This window comes from Mycteria americana, chromosome 7, assembly GCF_035582795.1.
Source record: "Mycteria americana isolate JAX WOST 10 ecotype Jacksonville Zoo and Gardens chromosome 7, USCA_MyAme_1.0, whole genome shotgun sequence".
Classification (NCBI taxonomy): Eukaryota; Metazoa; Chordata; class Aves; order Ciconiiformes; family Ciconiidae; genus Mycteria; species Mycteria americana.
The window spans coordinates 27,488,957-27,511,491 of NC_134371.1; the positions used below are offsets into that span (position 1 = coordinate 27,488,957).

General features: G+C 43.4%; 1 protein-coding gene across 1 annotated transcript in view; it reads right to left on the bottom strand.

Moving 5' to 3' along the window:
- MYO7B (myosin VIIB) overlaps positions 1-22,535 on the bottom strand; it is a 49,316-nt gene that overhangs the window by 10,478 nt on the left and 16,303 nt on the right. The window contains exons 15-38 of the mRNA XM_075507498.1: positions 22,310-22,471; positions 21,166-21,318; positions 20,549-20,647; positions 19,894-19,992; positions 18,236-18,316; positions 16,965-17,183; positions 16,221-16,328; positions 15,453-15,629; positions 14,497-14,706; positions 13,413-13,580; positions 13,055-13,135; positions 12,354-12,481; positions 10,637-10,763; positions 9,089-9,208; positions 8,053-8,226; positions 6,878-7,105; positions 6,265-6,429; positions 5,540-5,657; positions 5,320-5,446; positions 4,412-4,581; positions 3,540-3,721; positions 2,638-2,765; positions 1,928-2,085; positions 1,278-1,431 (exon numbers count right to left, since the gene is read on the bottom strand). Coding sequence (XP_075363613.1) covers positions 1,278-1,431; positions 1,928-2,085; positions 2,638-2,765; positions 3,540-3,721; positions 4,412-4,581; positions 5,320-5,446; positions 5,540-5,657; positions 6,265-6,429; positions 6,878-7,105; positions 8,053-8,226; positions 9,089-9,208; positions 10,637-10,763; positions 12,354-12,481; positions 13,055-13,135; positions 13,413-13,580; positions 14,497-14,706; positions 15,453-15,629; positions 16,221-16,328; positions 16,965-17,183; positions 18,236-18,316; positions 19,894-19,992; positions 20,549-20,647; positions 21,166-21,318; positions 22,310-22,471 — 3,536 coding nt within the window. The remainder of the gene's footprint in view (positions 1-1,277; positions 1,432-1,927; positions 2,086-2,637; positions 2,766-3,539; positions 3,722-4,411; positions 4,582-5,319; positions 5,447-5,539; positions 5,658-6,264; positions 6,430-6,877; positions 7,106-8,052; positions 8,227-9,088; positions 9,209-10,636; positions 10,764-12,353; positions 12,482-13,054; positions 13,136-13,412; positions 13,581-14,496; positions 14,707-15,452; positions 15,630-16,220; positions 16,329-16,964; positions 17,184-18,235; positions 18,317-19,893; positions 19,993-20,548; positions 20,648-21,165; positions 21,319-22,309; positions 22,472-22,535) is intronic.

A 22,535-nucleotide genomic window follows, 5' to 3' on the forward strand; every position in this document is an offset into this window, starting at 1 on the left:
CACTTCAGCTGTGTCCCGGGGGTTGCTCTGAAATGCTAAATGGTGTGGTTTTGATTGGGAAAGCCAGGAGGTCTACCTTTGAATGGGCACCAGACACTGCTGAATAAAGGTCCTGGCTTCTTTATGCCCATTTACTTTTCTAATTTTGCAGATGAAGACACACTATTTTAATCCCATTTATACTCTATAGATCAGTGGCGTTTGTGTCTGTGTGAGAGCGTGACATGGTCCACAGGGCAGTAGCCTGGGAAGGATGAAAGATTTGTTGCTTTGGCTGTTCTAATGAAAATATATGGAAATAGCCACATTTCAAGCATTGTTTTTTCCACATCAGTGATCCCTCTCAAAACAGTGAATGACCCACAGGACTAAATTGGTAGAGTACATCAGGCATGGCACTGGCACCATGGTTACAGACTATGCGTTAAATAGCCTGTAAGATTTACTGCAGGCAAGGAAATTTACCATTTAATAGTTACACACATGGTAAAAGTTCCACTAAGTTTAGTATTTGTGGAACAGTAAGAAAGAAAATAAACAAATAGAAGCTCCTTCTCTAACTTCTGCAGTGACACAATGCAGCTAGAAACAGACGAACCATTTTGTTAATAATTAGTATTATTTTAAGCTTCTTTTTGCAATTCAGTTCCCCTGGAAGTAGGTCAAATTACAATTTTATGAGTGGGGAAGCAAACACCAGCCTGTTTCAGAGACTTATGTATGGGGAGGGGCCTGTGTAGCTCATCTGTTCTGCAAGCCAGTTGTTTAACCTAATTAATATAACTACTTGAAAGGATTCACTGGTAGTAAAAGACCTAGTGTGAACTACGTGCTTATAGGCGGGAAATACTGTCATTGGGAAACTTAAAACAAATGGAGGGCAGTCACTGAAAGCATGCAAGAACTCTGTGCAGTGCCATATTTTCTCCACAGACTGCCTTGGGAGTAAGAGGGCTTCAGTAACACCTTGCCTGTCTCACACCATACTGCCCAGAGACAAGCACTGAATGCTGAGGGGAACAAAGCAGCAGCTCAAGGGAGACGAGTAATGGTCCTCTCTGTGGCCTGTCACTGCTAGTCAGTGGTCCTGAGTACTCTGCAAGGGTGAGCCCCACAGCACTGCCTGGAAAAAGGGGGAAAGGAAGGTCTCACTCCAACGTTTGGCCATCCTTCCCCTTTGCCCACACCCTATCACAGGTGTAGCAGGGATTCCTGCTCACCACCTGCACTTGAGCCCTGGCTCTGCAGAAGCGGGGTGTTTGCACCCAGGTGAGTACCTGTTTCTGTTCTCAGTCAGTTGCTTCATAATCTGACAGTAAATCTCATCCCGCAGGACCTCCTCCTGGATAGCTGCTACAAATATTTGGTCAGTGACTTCCACAGAGGAGTGTGCCTGTTTTGAGGGATAGTCTCCCATGAATTTCATGATGGGTGAATGTGCTGTTAAGGACAAAAGCAGGCCAATTTTGGAAGGTAAATGGGAAGTCTCACCTGGATCCTGACATGTTAGTGAGTCTGTTGATGTCTAAGTGGCAAATACTGGGAGGAGAGTCTGGAACATATTCCCTGCCTGTTCCCTACCCCCTTTCCCTGTGCAATAGTCTTGGCTGTGATTTGTACTGTATTAGCTGCTTGCGCTGGCCATATGCAGTAAATCTCACTCACGCCTAAAGCCACATTCTCAGTTAAGTGAGCCATCAGGAGTTGTGGACCATTGGGAGGGAACAGGAACCCTTCCTCTGTAGACAAGGGAAACAATGCTAAGTTGTGCAGAGTTGATACCCCCCACCTTGATGTAAATGTATCCCCTGTAATGTGGATGCAGTGTAACTCATGTAACTCTCAATGGAGGTGAGTTTAGTGGAGGTAGCTAGCTCTTCCTTCTCCTGAGTGCTCTCAGGTCCCAAAGAGAAGAGTGAAAGGATATCAATGAAGGCCTGACAAGCCAAGTCCCGAAGATCAGGGTCTGTGCATGCTGTCTTCAGCAAGGGCTGTTTCAAGGGCTCCTTAGAGTGTGCCCACAGTTGACTGTGTCCACGGGATTTCTGGAGAACAGCTTTGCTGATGGATTCCTTCTCAGGAGTCCTGAATGAAGACAAATGCAGGCAATACAAAATTACTGGATCAGTATTGCTATGAACATAGGAGGTCATTATCACAAAGACTTATCTCTAGGCATGTTCTTTCCCAAGACAGTGATTTCCTATCTCCTTTGATTATGCAGGTCAACAAGCACAGGAAAATGTAGTTTCTTGTAGATCCAGAAGAGAGAAGGCTTGCAAAAAGAAGAGAGGTTTTAGAAGACTAATTTTTCCTTTACTCTCCAAGGCTTGTGATGTTGTATACCCTCGCTAGCTGGTAAACGCTGAAGAAGGGGTGAGAAGTAAGAATAGGGCCTGCTTGAAAGAAATAAGTCCAGCTGGGTTTCTCCTACCCTTCCCTTTGCATTTCTGCAGACAAAAGATACAAGTAGGCCATGTGCCAGAATCTCTGCACATCCAAAGTCACACTTAATTACAGGGAACAAAGAGAAGAAACCCAATCAGAAATGGGAGATGCTGTTACATCCTAGGCTTTAAGGATCAGTGAAGATCAACAAGAACTTTCCTGGGGTGCATGCTACACAGAGAGCTTCACCTGAAGTGTTCATAGGAGAACTCCTCCAGGGTGTAAGGCTTCACTTTGAGATCCTCTTCATCAGGTTCATCCATGTAGGAGTTCTGTGAAGCTGTCCTCCTCTGGTCTGGAGACATCATCAGCAAACTCTGGAATGACACGGCCACATAGAGATGTCACATGGACACAGGTCTCTGCACAGATTGTCAGGTGTTACTCAGCATATAGGCGCAAATGGTGTATACTAAACTTGAGTGCTCTGTGCTGCAGGAGACCTTCTGTCCCCTAAGCAGCATCTTCAGAGACTCAGGAAAGACTTGAGAATAGTCAACTCAAGGAAGTAATTTTCATAGACTCAACAGTAGTGGCCATGAAAATGTATGTGATTATCCAAAGCACAACAGTTGTTAAAAATGCACCTGCTTATCACTAGTGTGTTTTTCCCCCACTTTTTCAGCTTTTTACTTGTTAGCACAGTATCCACTATACTGAATCTCCAAAACTAAAAACAAAATTGTTAGCAGAGTGATCAATGGGAAACCTTGACTCCCTCAAGGGAGCTTCCCTTGAGACGTAATGTCTGATCACCAATCAAGCCCAGTGTGAATGCAGGAAAATTCAACTGCACACCCATTTCCATTAATTGCTATCAATTCCAAGCACTGAAATCCCTAATGGTGAACAGACCCTTTTTTGGAAATTCATTGCTTTTGTGCAACTGCAGTCTTCTCCTTAGAGTTTGGGCTAGGTTTAGTTTTGTTTTCAGAAAGGACAGAATGAAATGTTTTGCTTCAATGGGAGGTATAGAACTTGTCTGACTTTGGAGGAACAATTAACTTCCAGTTATAAATTTAATCATATTTAACACTGTTACTATCATTTATCTTCCAGTCTCTTCAAAGAGAGTGCTCAGCTTTTCTTACCAGCACTTGACTAGAGGGTTTTGTGAGAGAAGGAATGATGTAGATCTCTTCCAAAAATACATTCCCTGTTTTGCCTGTCCTTTCATTCTGGGCACAGATCCAGCCAGAGTTTGCATCCAGCCTTTTGTCTTCGGTGAAGATTAGCAAGTCTCCCTTCTTGAAGGACAGGATGGCAGGGTCTTCTGGAAAACAGAATAAGGGAGTACTGTTCAGGCTTGACAGTCCAAGAAAATGCAAAGGGATTGCAATGTGAAAGACAAGGGAATTGTATTTTGAAGGCCTGAATTCAATTAGCAATAGAAAGTGATTGTGTAAATACAGCTAATTATCCAGTAACACTTCAGAGAAATCACTTAAATTTCCTCTGACAGCCTGATTTTGATCCACTGAGGGCAATGGCAAAAATCCATTTGATTCAAATGGATGCTGACTTTGTGTCTAGAACTGGCAGTAAAGCATAGAAAGAAACTCAGTAGTTGTAAGTAGGTGATTTTAATCCCCTCTTGTCTGTTGCAGCCAACTATGTTCCACAGAAAATTCCAGTTTATAACTTCTGTGAAATTTTTCTGGAAAGTATTTCCAGGGAGCCCAGATCCAACTTCCCACTATAAGCAGGCTGAGCTGTTGGACATTGTGCTATCTAAATAAAATATGTGAAGAAGTAGAAGGACGAAGGAAAAGTAATTTGTATGCAAAAGTATTGAATCACATTGCCTTATGCTCTGTATTGCTGTGCTGATCACTGTGCATCCCTCCTGGAACAAAGGGACTCTTGCTGAAGTTCTCCCTCTTCTCTTTGAGCTCTTTCAAACAAGTGCTGTGGGTTGTCTCAAGATTTCTTCCCTACTCTGTAGAAAAGTTATAAGACTTACCTTGGGATTTTTTCTCATGCATTGCCACAGCGAATCGTGATCTCTTCTTCAGTCCTTCCAGGAACATGACCACCAGTTCAGCAATGACAACACTGTTTACAGATGTCAGGACAAACTCCTCGGCACGAAGTGTGATGAGAGTGCAACTCTGTCCAAATGACTTCACTGCCCTATGTATTATTGAACAGTTTGTTACCAGACCATCTGAAAAACTTACAGACCCATCTGCAATCACAGCCAAGGCACCTACACCTCCTTGCAGACAATACTCTCAGTGAGTATTGGTAGTTCTTAATTTGCCTTCTCATGAGTTGGTAGGTGTGAAGGACTGAAGTGGTTCAGGTTCACTCTGGACTCCACCATGTTTTGTACAGAAGTGCTTCATTATAGACAAAACAACACCCTTCTTTTGGAGTAACTGGGCAACTAATTAAATCTGTGATAGTCCTCACAGAGGTATTTTTTGTGTATGTAAGACTCTATTGTCTGAGTGATCTGATGCAAGCCAATGGTCACCCTCTTTCCCTCAGTTATCCTCTTCAGGTCCATCACACCTGAGAAGTATACGAACTCCCAGCATTCATAACAGATGATGGCTTAACTATGTTAGTTATTTGGGCCATTCTTGTCTTGATGCATGTCTGTGCTTCCTTACACCTTTCTGACTAAGCAGGATCATCTTTCTTTCCACCAGCTGGGAAGATTCAGCCATTTCAGTATTTCCTCTACAGGCTGCTCAGAACTTGTCCCTTTCTGTTTCCCAGAGCTAGGCTAAACCACCTTTCCAGGCTTCGATCAAATCACCTAGGGGGACAGCAGAGAAAGTACACCTCCCTCCTACATGGAAGACTCTTTCTGAGTATGGGCAGAGATGCCTTCTTCAGATCTTGTTTTTCTGGGGCACTCACCTGTTGGTGTGGATGCCAGTTACCTCTGGGAAGGTCAGCTCAAGGAGCCGCTTTTCTGACTCATCCAAGAAGCAGACACCTTTCCAATTTACGGCAACGATAAAGTGGTTCTTGGGCAAGCTGGGACCTGCAAATGCAGAAAAAAATCCTTATCAATGCTATAGAAGTCCTCCTCTATTGATCTTATATCTATTCTCTACTCCCAGGCTCCAGGTATTACCTGAAAACTTAGTGACTTCAAAGAATCGGGAAAAAAGCAAAGGCCACTGAAAGCGAGCAAAATCTACAAGTTGTTCCTTCACAGTCTGACGGGAGAGACGGTCCTGTGTGTATGGGGCCTGTAGTATAAAAAGATACCCAAGGTTTTCTCAGTAAATTCTGGTTTGCATGATCTGCAGACAATAAAGAGCAGGCCTGATCCGAGAGGTTCCCAACAGCCCTCTGCTGTCACTGGTGTCAAGGGTACCTGGAGAAAGTCAAATCAGGAACAGCCCTCCAGGGCCCAAGCTGCATGCAGCTGAGGCTGCCCACAGGCATGTGGATTCCAAATTTCCCTCAAATCCCCACTGACTGATCTGTTCAGAGTCTAACACGCTTTGGGTGCCATGGAAATAATTCAGGTAATCCATTTCCAGATCAAAACCAATATTCCATCCCATGCCCATCCTGACTCAGTTGTCAGATGGGAGATAGAGAGCCTTAAAAGATACTCTATTCAGAGATTTAAATGTACTTTTTTCATACTGCCCCCTCCTGTTGAGCCCTATATGGAAGAGTGAGTGGAAAGGTTCTCTGCTCCCCCAGCCCTAATTAACTATTTGGGATATACAAACTGAGATGGTTTTCCTTCTTCCCCCAACAGACTATTCATAAGTGGAAATGGTGAAAGAAGCAGAAGCTGGTGCTTGAGAGTGGTTACCCACCAGTGCCAGACAAACCTCTTACCTTAGCATGTGCGTAGGTTATAAGGCTCACCCACTTTTCCAGGGGCTTGGACTTCAGCTGTTTCACTGGGATACAGTCATGGAGCACCTTCTGCACAAGTTCATTGTGGATGGAATCTCCAAACTGGATGTAACAATATTTTGCACCTATCTCCACCAAATCCTCCTCCTGAAACAATTAATCCATTAAAAGAGGCCTAGAAAGATGTCACAAAGTCCAGATAAGCCTTGTTCAACCTTGAAGCCAGTTTAGGAATGGGGTTTTCTCCATTTTTGTCTGGATAACTCTTGACAGTCATCCAGCATAAGGAGAGATGAACTTTACACAATTATAGCATCATAGAGATTATTAGCAAAGGTATTTTAAAAGGATCAAAATTGCCCCTTTGGACATGCCTCCAGCTGCCACATGAACTGAAAGTTGCAGAAAAAAAAAATGTATTAATTACAGCTGCCAGTGTGACAGCTGGCACAATCACCTGGACAGGAATTGTTCATTAAGAAAGGGAAGGGTTGTTCACAGCCACTAGAAACTTCATTCATCTTCCTGCTTTTTAATGTGGGAAATGTTAATACAGTTTTGTCTCTTTAGGAGGATGAATAAGGAGACCCACCTTCTCACAACGGTATTCTCCAAACCGGATGCCGCGAATGACTTGGTGGTAAATGAGATCGGTGCTGACAGGATCCTCCTGGGAGTTGTGCCAGGGGGTGAAGATTTCCTTACGGAAGTAGAGCCGCCAGGGCGCATTGCGTTCGTGTGTGCCCCGCTCCTTCACTAGCTGTTCACACTGAGAGATGGCATCCAGGACATGATCTCGTCCCCCACCCAGTGACCAGACCTAGAACAAAGGGACACTGCATTTACTGACATGCCTGCTTTGGATCTGAGTGAAGGACAACAAACCCAAAGCTCCTTGTCCTGACGGCAAGAAAAACTCTGAAAAGGTAAGCAGATGGATGTGCAAGTTGTACTTTGGTGAATGTGTGTATTTTTATGCGCAGGGAAAAATAAGTTGGAAGTTAAGACAAAGCAGCTCTGGTTTACAATCTTCTATTTGTCTCCTTGTACTTTGTTTATCCCCTGTATATCCCCTTAAGTGCATGTGCAAGTGTTGCTGTAATCTAAACAAAAATGCCATCTCTGAATTAATTTCTTTGCTGTTGGTGCCTCACTCTGAGCACCACGATGTCATCCTGCTGTGTATGTCTGTTTTACAGCATTACTGTAAAAGAAAGCAAAGGGAAGGTGAGGCTAAAATGCCATCATGCAAACTGACAGCAGCAGCCCTGGCAAGGGCATTGGCTTTCAATGTCACGTGACAGGGGCTGCATTAGCAGCACTGTAACACAGGACAAGAAAGTTATGTGCAGCAGTGCAGGTGGGAAATGTGTCTTCGAGCAGAGCTCCCTAGCGTGTGAGACCTGCTAGTTTCACCCTGCTCCAGCAGTTCTGCAGTGCTGCTTGCATGACGGGCAGGTGGGATCCCACAACATGGGGAGAGATCACAGTGCTGCACTGCCCATGCATGGGAGCAGGGACACTAGTCAATTATGTGACCTGGCAAAGGAAACCTCACAGACCTGCAGCAGGAATTGCTAAGTGAAAGGCAGAACAGGATTATCAGCTCCAGAGATTCAGCTGGAATTCAAAACTGATTTTGTTTCAGCATAGGACTGGGACGGGGGTGCTTCCAGAAGTCAGAGGGAGTCCTCAGTGAGGCTGGGTGGACAGCAGCAACGCCACAGAAAGAAAAGGGAGCTTTAATTGTATTTTTCTACATTTTACCTTATCAAACACAGCAATGTAGAGCGAAAAACCAAACACATCCTTCAGTTTCATTTTATCTGCTATGAACTGACAGATCTCTTTGGCAATGGAAGCAGAGTCTGCAGGAACGGTGATGCTTTGGCCATTCATCAGGGTGACATTAAACATAATGGGTTTCTTCTGCTTTGTTGCCTGTAAGTCAGAGTCAAATAAGAGAAACAAATTATGGGCAAACTTTACTTTTCTGTGAAGAATGAAGAAGGCATTTAGATTTAAGAGCTCCACACACTGTACACCCTAAGTCAACAATCTTTAAGTGAATCTCCAACACCCACACAGTTTCTTCAATGCATGGTGAGTCTTAAATATAAATTACATCCCTGGAGCAGCACTGGGATCAAGTTCCCTCCTCCCCACAGCTCAGGGGAGTTGATTATCACATAACAGTGTAGACTGATGAACTTTTCGTGAGCCTTATTTGGCCTGATGACTTTCGGGTACAGCCTTACATGCATCAGTGGAGACATAGCCTGCAGCAAGCATTTTGCCCAGGGAGGGGTGTGTTAGGCAATGGGGTCACTCAGATTTACAAAGGAATTGAACTGAGGTCTTCACTTAAGGAGGGTTATGCGTGCGGGTATGTGTGTGATTTCTAATTATTAGGGTGACATTTAAAGGTGATGTACCCCTATCATACATACTTCCTCCCTCCATTTTAAAAGCATAAGCCCTGTTCAGTTCTTTCCACAAATGATGGTAAGAGCTTCCCTCAGGAGGTGGTTCTGGCCTGTGGCTCCTGAGTGGATGGAGGTATCTCCCTGAAAATCATGTGTTGCAGCTTTTAACTTACATCCTCCACTGGGTTTAGGTTAACTGAATAGCCAGAAGAGGTGTATCTAAGAAGCTGTCCAGAACAAGGCAGCTGATCTTCAATCCCCTTGTGTAATTGATTTCCGTTATTGGATTTAGGAAGATCTGTTAGCACAGGTTAGTAAATACAATCCAGCATAAAATGACACAGATCAATATAAATTATCAAAAAGGGAGTTGCTACCTGAAGTTCCAGCCAGCTCGGAGGTTCAGTCCGTGCTCCATTGACATAGGTACGTCTCAGACGTTCAGCACAATATGGTGCATAGCCTGTGGGCCCATGGTGGATGAAATTCAACAGGTACTATATGCACAGAGCATAAGAAAGAGTTAGGAAACCCTAATCCTCATAAAGCACTAGAAACCTTCTGCAGTTGATAGACTAGATTAGAGTGATCAGTTAGCTTACAGTTCACCAGAAAGTGTTAAAGGTTAGGGTTGGGATTAGTGTTTTGGAAAAGGAAGCAAACCCAGTTTTCTCTCATTCTGCAAAGCTTTTAGACTAAAGAGGAAGGCTTGTATCAGTCTATTCACTATGTTTAACTGTATGATGAATATTAAACAGTGGAGACTTTATTCTTATGATTAGAGCAAGGGTTAGTGTTTCTAATTGAAGAGCCTGAAGTCTTGTGACATTCTGTATGAACCAAAGTGCTGGGAAGAGGGCTAATTGCAGGTTAGGGCTGCTGATTATGGTTACTTTTAGTTTTAGTAAGTTCTCTGGCAATATCAGTAGTTGAAGTCCACGATTAATATTGGATGGTGGAAGAGAAGGATTGGATAAACTGAGCTTTTGGAGTTTGTATGATTCTGTTATCTTGGACGACATGGTATAAGCATGGACTTGTATTTACATACTTGTATTTAGTGCAAGCATGGGTCAGTCACCTGGTTATTTTAATGATTAAGAATATTCCTAGAGATAGGGTACGGATTTAGGAAAAGAGAACTAGAGGAAGTAAAGTCTTTTGTGAATTCTGCATGGTTCACAGACTTTGGATTAAGACTGATGTCAAAATATGTCTATGGCTTGTGTCTGGTTTGTTCCAAGTAGTGGCTACTTGGCAGAATTTATGATTAGATTAATCATTTGAGCTCGGGTGTCAGTAAAGCAAGGCTGAAGACTCAGGGGTATCTATGGATTCTGTCTGCCTCTAAGACCTAGGAGGAAGGCTGATGTCAAGTTGGAGCCACATGTTGTATTGTGGTTTTTTTTCTATGATGAACTGGATTTATAATCCATTTAAATTTGGAAATTAACATATTTAAGAAAATGATGAAAAAGCCCAAATCTCTATTGGATTTTGTAGGGCTTGGAGATGTAGGGTAAGAACTAGTAAAATATGGGGAGTGATTTTATACTGGACTCCTGAGTATATCTGATACTAGGATTGTAACTGGAGACAGCTTTTAAATGTTGGAAAGGCAGAACTGGAGAGGATAAGATTTGCCAGATTCTTTGCAGATTACAGATCTAAATGAGGGCTGCGATCAACAACAGAACCCGACTTGTACAGCATGTAATGAAAAAGAATTAAATGTGAGTACAGCAGTCATTTATTTAAATTCCCAGGTAAGTGTATGAGATGAGATAGTTTCTGCTAAAATCACATCACTAGCTGCTATGGCAGCCAAACAGTTTATGTGGCTATTTGTATCAAAACATCAAAATACACAAGAAGCCAGATCAGCTAAGGCATTTAAGCTGCTGTAGGAAAGGTTAGTAGTGTACCTTCACAAATGTGTCTGAAGGAGGAAAGCAACCAAGGCAAAGTGACAGAAGGATCCAGCCTCGAGCATAGCTGCTCCTGTTGCTGTTTTCAGTGAGTTGTTTGCAAATCTGGCAATAAATCTCATCCCTGTAATAAAACATGTGAAAGCAACAGATAATGATTCACTGTCTGAACTGTCTTTGGCTACATTTCCAGTGCAAGCTCGGCATGATTGAAGCATGATGAAGTAGATCTGAGCTAGGTTTAACCATGTTAGCTAGGATACCACTTGTAATGTATCACAGGAAATAACTGTGTCATTGGCTTTGGCAGGAAAAGACTCAAGGTATACTTAGTACCGTTTGCCACACCTTGTTACTCGAGCAGCTCAAGTGCAATTCCCATGCTGGATTACCTCCTGTGACTAGCAGGGAGGCTGTGCAGGGATAACAATTGCCAGGTTGTCCAACTGTGAAATGGCATTGCTGTCCCTCCACATGTGAAACTTGCTCTAAGCTCTCTACAGTATGTGGCTTGTAGTTCATGGCTCTTGTCTGTCTTCTCATATGTGGATTTTGGGATAAGGATAGGGGCACACCCTGCTTAATTTTATATTTCTAGTAAACTTGGAGTGAGTCCTTGGACAGGAACAGAGGAAAGGATGCTTCAGAGTGAGCTTCTGAAAATGCAAGTTGCCTGCAGCAAGGACATATGGGAAACAGATGCAAAAATCTGCATACAAACAAAACTTCTATTTAAAAATCATCTTAATTTTTCAGGACTCTTGGAACACACATTTGGCAAGTCTGATGTGGGAGTACACAAGGTGGATGAGGTTTTTGTTCCCAGACAGGACATATGATGAAACACAGACTGAAGGAGTATATACTTTGCCTGTCGCTGTTATGATACATTGATTGAAGGCAATTTTTGCCAGCTGAGGACCTGTTTCTGGGAGCATCTTGACTGAAACAAAGCAACTATGTAGAGAGGAATGCAGCCCATGACTGAGGTCAAGGCAGGGCCTGTGCCTATTGGTTTTGTTACAGAAAAGTGTTGCATAAGCTAAAACGGGCTAAAATGGAGGACAGAATTTACGGGGTCTGTCTCAACCAGCTTCTGTCTCATCCTCACACCATGTTTGGCCTAAGGTCCAGCCTCACACCACTTGTAAGTAGGATTTCTTCTTCTAGTGGCTGATATATTCAGCAAGCCAGGCCTTCAACCGTCTCTGATTTGGGGACATTGCTTGACAGTTCAGAAACAGGCTTTTGGGAAACTGAGGTTATGAACACCTCTCATACACCTAGTGTACGTTAACTCTGTACTTCTTATTGTCTCTTCTGAATGTTTCTTCTCCCTCATACTAGGGCTGTGTTCCACCTTCAGATGTTATTGGGTTACAGCCCTGAGCTCTGCCCCATTGCATATCTGTGGGGTATTCAGAAAGTCATACATGGAGGCAGCTGACCTAAACTACGAGATGAAGATACCAGAAAAGGCAGTAAGGGAGTTGTTCTCTGTCCCCTCTGATAAAGGTGAACCATCCTCCGAAGAGGTGTGTGGCCTATAGTCTCAGTTCTGTGCGACTAGCTTGGGCTTTCAGTCAGGAATCCCCAGAGATAAACATGAGACATTTCCAGCATTTGGAAAATGGCCCGGGACTGTGGAAAGAGGATGCTGGATTTCCTTGATGTAAGGGTGCGTGGTCCTAGAAAGGAGGTACAAATTTCCTACCTGATGGCAGGGCGCAGAATTGCATTGCCAATAATGAAGTGCACTTTTTCTAGGTTGGACATAGGTCTGTCAGAGATTGAGCTGTCCTCTTGGAAAGCCTCTTCTCCACTTCTCAGCTGGTCTGTCACCTGAAAGAAACCAAGCAGAACCCCAGAGTGCTCTAGAAACCTCCCCTCTTACCTGGCAGCTCTCCCAGAAATGACAGTCATTCCTTCTCTATCTTTCTGGCTAAAACTCTTCCTGCTCAGTGCAGGAGCAGTTAGGAACAGACCATATTTCTCCCTTTCTGAAGCTAACTCATAAAATGCAGTGTTACAGCACTATGACTGGCTAGGAGAACTTTCTTGTACTGTCCTGTACAGCCCTAAGGACATGGTGGTTCTCAGTCTGTGCAGCGCTTTGGGCAAACTGTTCTGTAATACCAACAGTTCTCAACAATAAATTGTTCCCTGTGTTCAGGGGTCACTCTTCAGCAGGAAAGGATGAAGAGAATCTGCCAGAGAATGAATGACAGCAGTGCACACAGGGATAGTTTTAAAAGAAGAACAGCGCACCAGGTATCCCATACACAGGGCTGCACTGGCTTGGCAGTGGAACAAGTTCTCAGCTGAGAGGTTGCTGTCACATAATGTCTGTCAGAAGGTGAAGACAGAGTTCCAGGCAAAAAGACTTAGGGGAAGCAATTTATTTCCACCTCTTACCTTTCCTGTCAACTTGGATGACCGTTTCAGCTTCAGGGAGGAGATCCCCTTGGAAATCTTGTTATCCTTTCTGCTTTCTCTCTACAACACACATTACCATTATAGGAAATCAGTTTAATGCACAGCAAGAATGATTCATTAAGGAAGGAAAGCTGTTCAAATGGAGATGTTTTTGTTTTGTCCCCTCCTGCCAGAAGGAGCTGCAGTGTCCTTCCAGGACTGACAGGGGTCCTTTTGCACTTCTGGCATTTCAAGTACAGTAGCATGAAAGGGTTCCTTTGCTTTTCTCACTTTTGGTAGAACAGCACAGAAACCAAGGAAAGCAGATGAAAATACAAACATATCCTGCTCCTCTCACCATATTTGGGCTGTCGTTCCTGAACTGGACCTGGTTTTTCCTGCCAAGCGTGTCATATATCTGTGTCATCACGGAGCCGCTCTTGGTGGTGGCATTCTTGGCAAACATTGCTGGCTCTGGTAGGTCCCCCATGAACCTCAGGATGATAACCCACACAACTAGAGAAGCCTGTAGTGGCAGAAAGCACAGTCAGAAACTGCCAAGAGAACCAATGGCTTCATGCCATTTCTTCCTGTTTAGATGACAGCATTTTCTTCCTTTATCCAGTCCAAGCTCTTAAAATTCCCATCTCCTCCCGCCATTTACACCAGGAGTTTACTTTCATGTCAAACAACATGAAAGCAACATTCACAACATTCTCATGCTAAAGGAAGAGTGTGCAGCTTTAGTGGGAATGTCAGATTTGCTCTGTGATTGCTGAGCCTTCACCGTTCCCTTTATTGGCACCTTGCAGATGTGCTGTGGCTGGAGTGAGGTGGAGAAACCTTGGCTGAACTACACTCTGCATTTACCCACCTGGACAGACAAGCAGGGGAATGAGCTCTTCCAGGAGCCCTCATGCCCACAACTAGAAAGCCAAGTAACAGTGAAGTTTTTTCAGCATGGGATCCTCCATTCTGCAAGGCTGCTTAGCGTCAAGAAAAACTCCCTCCTCAGTCCCCCTATGGTTCAACAGGAAACCTGGAGGCCTGGGCCTCCCCCTTCTGTCCTAACTCACAGACCAGAAACCTAACAAGAGCAGAGAGATGGGTGAGCTCTGATGCTTGTTCTCTCCAGTCTGTTTTTGCCCCCAAAGGGTATATGGAGAAGTTAAAACAAGCCTCAGAGTTCCCTCTTTAGGCAGACTAAAGGTGACCAGAGATCTTGTGTTGGGCAGGTATCTGTGTGAAGTGCCTGCCTGCAAAGTGCCAAAAAATGCTGATGGGAACTACTACTTTCATACAAGTGCTGGGACTATCTGCTTGGCTCTAAAGTTTCTGGTTCCCAGGGCTGTGCCAGAGGCAGGGGGACCCAAGGATGAGGGGAGCTGTAGAAGCCAGGGCTTTGGAGGGAGCAGGTTCAACAAGAAGAAGGAACAAGATACCAGGACATTGTCCTTGTCATCATGGTAGAGTAGTGGGTGCCGTAGCTGTCTCCGGATATGTGTATGTGTAGATGACCCCTGGAAATAAGTAGCTGCAAACTTTGGGAAGGTGTACTCTTCCAAGCCATCTGCTTCCTCTTCTAGCTCCACACTCATGGGAACCATGTCCAGGTCCACCTCGTCCAGCTTGTTAGGCTTTGTTTCCAAGTCCTGTGCAGAACATGAGGAAGAAGCATATTTTCTTTCCCTGTACTCTGACATTCTTATTTCATGTTCTTTTTTTTCTTCTTTTTTTTTTTTCTTGGCCATAGGTCCTCCAGAATTTGGCTTTCCAGCTAACCCCAAAGCCATTTTCAGCTGCTACGAACACATCATTGGGACTCAGAGCTTGTCCTTCTGAGATGCATCCATTCTATATGACCTTCCTGTCTTGGTCTTCAGCAAGAACATTGCTGATGGAAAATCCAGGTGCTATCTCATTGCTCACATGCTGTACTAACTCAGACCATTCTACTCTGCCTACCTCTCCCTAGCCGGTTCCATCCTCCACAGCTTTCAGGACCAGTATATCTCAAATTTTGCTTTTAAGAACATGAGATAACTTGGGTCATGAACTTCCAGCTTGTTTCAGCCAGAAAATCACCGAGAGCACTGTCAGCAGAACATGTGGTTGATGCCAAAATGCAGAGAATGGCACTATTTGGTGAGGGTCTGCTGGGCCAAAGAAACAAATGTGCAATAGCTTTTGAAGACACGTAGTCCCCAGACTGCATGTGACCAAAAACTTTCGGGAACTGACTCTGAAAGCAAATCCCAAAGAGACTGTCTGGATTTGGGTGATTCTTTCACTGTACAGAAGTTCATTAAACAGAATTGACCACTGACAGAATTTCAACAAAGTCAATGGACATATACAAGGGATGAACATGACCCATTACCAGTCTGCAGCTCTGTACCTCAAAACCCAGAGGAGCCTGTCCTTCTTGGCCTCCGATCATAGAAGGTAAAAACCCAAAAACTTTGTCCACCATTTCTTGGTCGCTGATAACATCATGATTTGTTGGTTTATTGGCAAGAGCATTCCTCCTTTGTCTTGCTTCTGCCTCCTCTCTCTCCAGAGTAGCCAGGTGTTCCTTTAAACATAGAAGCTGGTTAGGCATGACTGGAACATCGTTCTGCTAGAATGAAGGGGTGCGAGCATGAAATGCTATTACAAAGGTGTTATGACAGTGAGGTCCAGCACTGCTAGTTCAGTGTTGGAATGTGAAGTCAAATGTTGCTTGTGCTAAACAGTCACAAAGACCTAGCACATCAGCAGCAGGGCCTTGCTTAAGAGCTGTCCTTATAGACTGTTAGCCTATTGGTAATGATGTGCAATTTTTCAAGAACTTTATCAACAAGAGATAATACAGGAAAAACACAGAATTCCTAGCAGCAGAAAACCCCATATTATTTAAAATTTAAAAATATGTTGTGTGGGGGGGCTGTAATAGTATTGTGTATGTTTGGCTAAAGTGCCAGCTCATACTTCAAACAGAAATTGCATGTGTTTGCCTTGTCCCGTTTCTAAAGCATCATTACAAATAGGTTTACAAGTATGTCTGCTTTTTATTAAAATATAGCGGTGCTCAGATCTTTGAGCAAGTCTGCAGGTGTGAGTTGGGTAAGCCATCCTGTCAGCCAAGGAACACATGCATTCAGTGTTCCTCCACCAACATACTTACCTTTTCTAATCTCATAGCTTCTTCCCTTGCTTTCACTGGTCCAAGGACTTGGATGAGACGTTTCTCTTCTTCCAAGCGGATATTCCTGGCTTCCAGCTTGCATTTGTTCTGTGGACAAAAGGACCATTCTGTGACTGTTTCCACAACTGCTGAGCCGGCTCCCTTCTGCCATTAACAAGCTGTCCACACCAGGACTTTATCCCAACATGGACTCAGTTCTAGATTTGACATTTTAGGGAACAGGCCACAGGCAGAAATCTGCAAACTGGCTTCATCCTGTTTGTACAGCATTAATACAGAAAGGAAATCATAGAAAGGCCTCCCATGTGCTATGGACCGCCAAAGTAGTAAGTACAGGATTTTCTCTGTCAGTGCATACCAAGGCACACTGCATTAGGATTCCCTTTTGAATGGATCCTAAATGACATTATCAGGCCTTGCTGTAGAAATTGATCTTCCCTTGCAGGAGTGACTGATACACATGTACATCTTATCTTTTTTTTCTCCTTTCTGTCAAAAACATTTCAGCTGTCAGTTTTGATCCATGATAATAAACACAGAAAGCAAATGTAAACAAGATCGTCTGCTTAAAACTCTGCTTTCATACTTGACAAGAACTCAAAATAAAATATCCCAGAATAAATATCCACATCCAGTGCTATGCTATGGCAACACTTGCTGGTCATTAAATCTCTATCAGAACTTCACAGAAACAACATGTTCACAAGGTATCTGTGAGTATACCTCCCTCTTCATCCTCTGGTAGATTCGGCGAGCAAACATGCCCCTTGCATATGCCTGTATAACACATACAGCTTTCTTCTGCTCTGCTATCTTTTGACGCATTAGATAACCACGGCACATGGCTTGAAGCCTGATGATATGAGCCCGCGTTGCTTCGTACTGTTTAGCAAGCTGCCGGCTCCGGTAGAGGGCCTGCAGGCGCCCGAAACCCAGCATAACCTGTAGGAGGTGGAGGAGAAAGAAGTGATTATGGTTCAAAACCATTGAGACTGGGAGTAAGGTGGGATGAGTAGAAGATAAGAAAATTCCATAACTGGATAAAGACACTGGAAGGTGCTAAGGAGATACTGCCCTTTATGCTTTATTTTCTGCCAGTAATGGGCTTTTAAAACTAGGTTATATAGAGTTCTGAGGACCTGTTCTAGGGAGTGGCTCCAGGAAGTGACAACGATAGCCTGGAATTATGACAAGGGAAGGAAGAGAGCAGAAATGAAGCAAAGTGAATGCAAATAAAAAAAAGGCACGTCCTTAGAGAGATGGGTATGACAATCCCAAGAGAAGCAGCAGAGGAGGATGGGGCAGACTGCAGGACAACAGCCTGGCTCTTCAGGCAGGAATTACATCACTGATGCAGAATAGAAAATGTTTCTGACTGAAACTGGCAGTTTCTCCTCCTGCCCCTTGCGAATGGGATGTATGGGATATATTGATAATAATCCCTGCCACACAAATATGCAATGTATGAATGCCCACAATATGGTGTAGCTTTCCTCACCCAGAAAACCCACCACCTATAGAAGATCAGCCAATGTTTTTAATAATGTGAGATTGATATAATGTTTTTTCTGGTAATTTTTTACAGATTCCCAGTTTTCCTGTAACAGTTGTGGAAGACACTTTGCTCATAGCATGGTGGTGATGCACAAATGCTAGCTTTGGACTCCTGACTAGAAGAAGTGTGGGATCACTCATATGTCAGGTAGCTGGAGCCAGGCCTGCCAGAGGTTAGTTGGGTTACTATTTCATCAGAAAGCAGAAATGTCACAGGTTCAGCAAGCTCTGAGATGTCCTAGAGCCCTCCTTGGACTTTACAACCTTCTTTACACTCTGACATCTTGCCTTTCCTCCCTTCAGTTGCGAATATCTTCATCCCTAATACTCCACTCAGTCTGGCAGGGCATAGTATGTAAACACACACACACAAATATATATATTTATGTATAAATATATATAAAAATGAACATATATTTATATATACACTCGCCTCTTACCATTCTGAAATCCCTCCGGCAGCAGTAGCCTCGCCAGGCTGACTGAATGGCTACAGCAGACTTCCTCTGTTTCAGAAACTGCTTCCTAAGCAGACAGGTGAGGTAACAAGCAATAGGTTATTTCTGCTGCTTCTTATGATGATAGTAAAGAATAAGGTGGCGTTTTCTTCCTTTTATGGGATGTCTACAGCCTTATCTGCTGTCTAGGAACACTACAGCCAGGAAAGCTATTGTTAAACTAACTAGCTCAATTATTAGTAGACATCTTGCCATGGCCAGTTGAAGCTCAGCGAGGGCTGTTCTTCCTGCTTCTGAGTAGCCCAAGAAAAGTATTATGTTGCAGCAGGAAGATTAGTCTGGTCAGATACTTTTGTACCACATGCTTCAAAATTATCCTCACTTGAAGCATTTTGTCTGCTTACATGTTCTCCATGCTGATGGAAAGGCCAGAATAGGCTGTTTTGCCTGACCTTTTCTGTCAATAAGGCCTTAGGAGATTTCACCTAGGCTCAGCTCATTCTGCAAGTGAAGCAGTACCATGAATCAGTTGAGATCACAAGTGTTTTCCTATTTGCTTTGCTATCCATTTGCTAGTAGAAGGGATGAGATAGAAGTATTACTAATCCACCTTGATACATCCGAGCTGACTTTGCCCTTAATGCTGCAAAAATACTCATAGCAACTGCAGACCAAATTCATTACTGTGGTAGGAGAGCTCTGTAAGAATTGAAAAAGCCTTTGCACCAAGCCTGGATAAGTTAACTCCCCCATCTGATGACCACTTGCTCCCCAGTGTCCTAACTGCCAGGACTAGGAGCCCATCTGAGAAAGATGAACTTCCCATGGGAAAAGCTGTCACACTGTGGCTGTCAGAAGTGGCACATAGCTCTGGTGGTTTAAAAATAAAATCAAGGTGAGGCTTTTAGGGAGACATGATACTCTGTTAGATAGCAGGCAGAGTTTGAAAAAAAGGGGGAAGGTTTGGGGCATTTGTGTCATGTTTTACAGTTCTTGCTTCTCTACTGTCAGGAATATTTCTAAACCAAACCAGGATTCCATCCTATATCATGGTTCTGGTTGGGGGTTACAAGATTAATAAGTACAAATCATGATGTAAAGCATTTAATGAGGACAAACATTTACTTGACAGTGAACTAAATTTCACTTCTGCAGATATTTCAAACTAAACCAGACAAAATGCAAGAATTGTGCATCTTTGGCAAAGAGAAGGACTAGTTATTTTCTATCTGATTCTCTTCTATGTCTTGTATCAAAGAAGCATCCTAAATAGAAGAGTCCTTGTAGCTCTGAGAAGCACACAGATTCCATGGAGATTTCCTGCTTTCCAGATACCTACTGTTTACTAGAAATATTAAGTGCAAATTCTCCTTCCAGCCCTTCCTCTTCATACAAGCTGCATGTGCCACAGCCCTGCATTTTGAAAAGCATCATGAAAATAAAGAAACTGAGCCAGAACAAATCTTCGTGCAAAATCTGCATAGATGCATTGTGCACTGTTACATGACAAGTGCTGAATTTAGGGCTAGTGGAAGGTATGGATTGATACACTTCATATTCGAAAATACTTCACAGAGTGTTAAGCTGCACCACAAAGATTATGGCTTCAAATCAAAGCAAATTCCCTTCTGTAAGATCACTGACCTGTCCTTCAATCCTCTCATCACCTTCTGGATAAGAAGAACCTTGTTTGTGAGTATATTTTGGCGTTGCAGCTCCAATACTGTATCATGATGATCCTGTTAAAAGAAAGTGTGGATATGCCAGCTGCGCAGACACCCCCACAACTTGTGAAAACTGGACACATGGTCTGAAAGAGGCCCAAAATCAGCATGATGTAGTGTGATTAAAATGCCTTTGTGGAACTGCAGTAGGAAGAGTGCATACTGCCTGACCACACTATGTCTGGCTGTAGCCATTAACAAGCAGAGAATCTGCCTGCGGTAAGACTGTTTTTACCTGAGGGAATGCTACAGACCAGGAAGTCCCCTGCAACAGTGTGCTGGTATCCAGTTCTTTTTTATGCTTAAGGCTTGAGCAGAGACCAATACATTGCATTGTGCTGTTTCAGCTGCAACACTGGAGCACAGGAACAGGATCAGCCTCTCCTACACCAAGCTGTGTCCATTAAATTACTTGGCCTTCAGGAACAAAGATCCAGCCTCAGATTCAAGAAAGAGTTTATAAGAGCACCCAGTCCTTCTGGGTCACCACTCTTGCACAAGCAGGTCAAGCTATACTGTGAAGCACCCAGTTTTTCAGGAGAAGAGACAATAAACTGTCCTTTCTACTTACTTTAAGGAAAATCTTGGTCTTTCCAGCTTGCCAGCTTTCATCCTTGCCCAGCACTGCTTCAGAGATGCTGATACAGCTCTGTCGAGCATCATTCTTCAGCTGATGTGCAAAAGCATCATCATGTTAGGGCTTGGTTGGAAACACAGCACACTATGTAAGGATCTATTGCCCTGCATTTCAAAGGGCCAAGAACAGAAACAGATGAGGTCTTACAGACCTCTGGGCTGACAGTTTGGTGACTGAAAGTGGTTCAGCTCAAATGGTCAAGAAAAGGAGGAACATGAGTGCATGGCCAAACATTCCAGAGTTCAAGTGTGAGGAGGATGTTGGAGACCTCAGAAGTGTGTGATTACAGAAAAGAAATGTCTGAGGGCAATGCCTGGGATGTCTGTGTGGAGCAGGTCAAGGACAGCTGGACCTAAAAGCACCTCTACCACTTCAGCTAAGGTCCAAGTGAGTATGTAAGTATTTAGCTACAATTACTGTGATGATAGTTACTGTGATGACAGCTCTCTCGACTGTGCCAGCAATAATCCAAGGACTTTCTACTGTGGGAAAGACTAAAGCCTCATAAGGAAAAGTAAGATTAGCCTTAAGCCAAGTTTGTGCTCACACACCTGTTCTCGAAGAGACCATGGCAGGAGAAATCTGTATCTCTCAAAGAACTCCTCAAAGCTGTAGCGAATTGGGTAGCCAGCTTTCCTGATCTGAATGGTCTCCATCATCCCTGAATATCGCAGCTGTTTGATACACAGCTCCCGGTCAAACAACTGAAAGGGAAAGCAGACAAGGAGGAGACTTAGCACTGAAAGAAGCTATATGTGCAGCATTCCTCTGAACATATCTATTAACTTCCAACCTCGCAGTGCCTGCAAAATGGCCTACTATGCTTTTTTTAATGGCACTTCTTATTTCTTTAGTGCCCTAAATTAATTCATTACAGGCCTAAATAAGTCACCCCAAAGGATCTTCACATTTGTGTTTATCAGCAGTGGAAACAGTCCATTAACTTCAGTCTGGCTTTAGCAACTGTTTTCAATTCTAGAACTGCAATGTCAGATGAATAATAAATTGTTCATATCATTTTGCAGGTGCAAATAACTGCAGTAGCAACTTAGGCCCTTTGGGCATAGCCATGCAAAACATAGCATGAGTGCTGCTAGTTGCTTGTAATGCAGATTAAAAATAGGCTTACTAAGCCACATGCAGTACTTCAAAAATTATTAAGTCACTTAACCAACACCATACAAGGTTTTGATGTAGAACTGGGTCGTGATCTCCTGAGTTCCAGCCAAGTGTCTTAATGACAAACTCACTCTTCTTCTCCTGTAGCATCAAATTAAGCCACATCACCCCTCTCAAACACCAACAGCTCTCCTATTCTCTCTCAGGCTATTTCATAGTATGATCATTGTTGGATCCTAATGTTTTTTGTTTGTCCCCTTGTTGAGGGGCTGGAAACTCTCCAGTTCTGTCTTTATCTTTACAGGAAAGGCTTTTAAAACTCCTCTCAGGAATACACCTGTGTGGTTTTTTGCCATCTATTACTCTATGATGCTTTTAGAGATGTTTTTGGATGCTTTTAGATATGTTTTTGTAAATTAACAGTGCTATATCCTATCACCCTTTTTATTCTAGTAATAGCCTGTACTCCAGCTCTTCTTGGCTGAAGTACAGATATGAAATGCTACACAGCAACTGACAGCTTTTTCTCATTAAAAAGTTTACTGAAGACAAGACCTCATATTGTTAAAACATTACCAGTGGTTTCTTGTAGTCATTTGGCTTGATGCAGCGGATGAAGTAGGGCTGGCACTGCTCAAGGATTTTCATTAGTTTTTCCAGGGATTGCTTGAACTGTCCTCCCAGAGTAGAGAGACGTTTGGTGGTATCCGAGCCCTGGGAAGAGTAAGCACATGCTGACTGCTACATCATTCACTGTCAGAGGGCCAATTAATAAATCTTTGTAATTTTGTACAATATAACA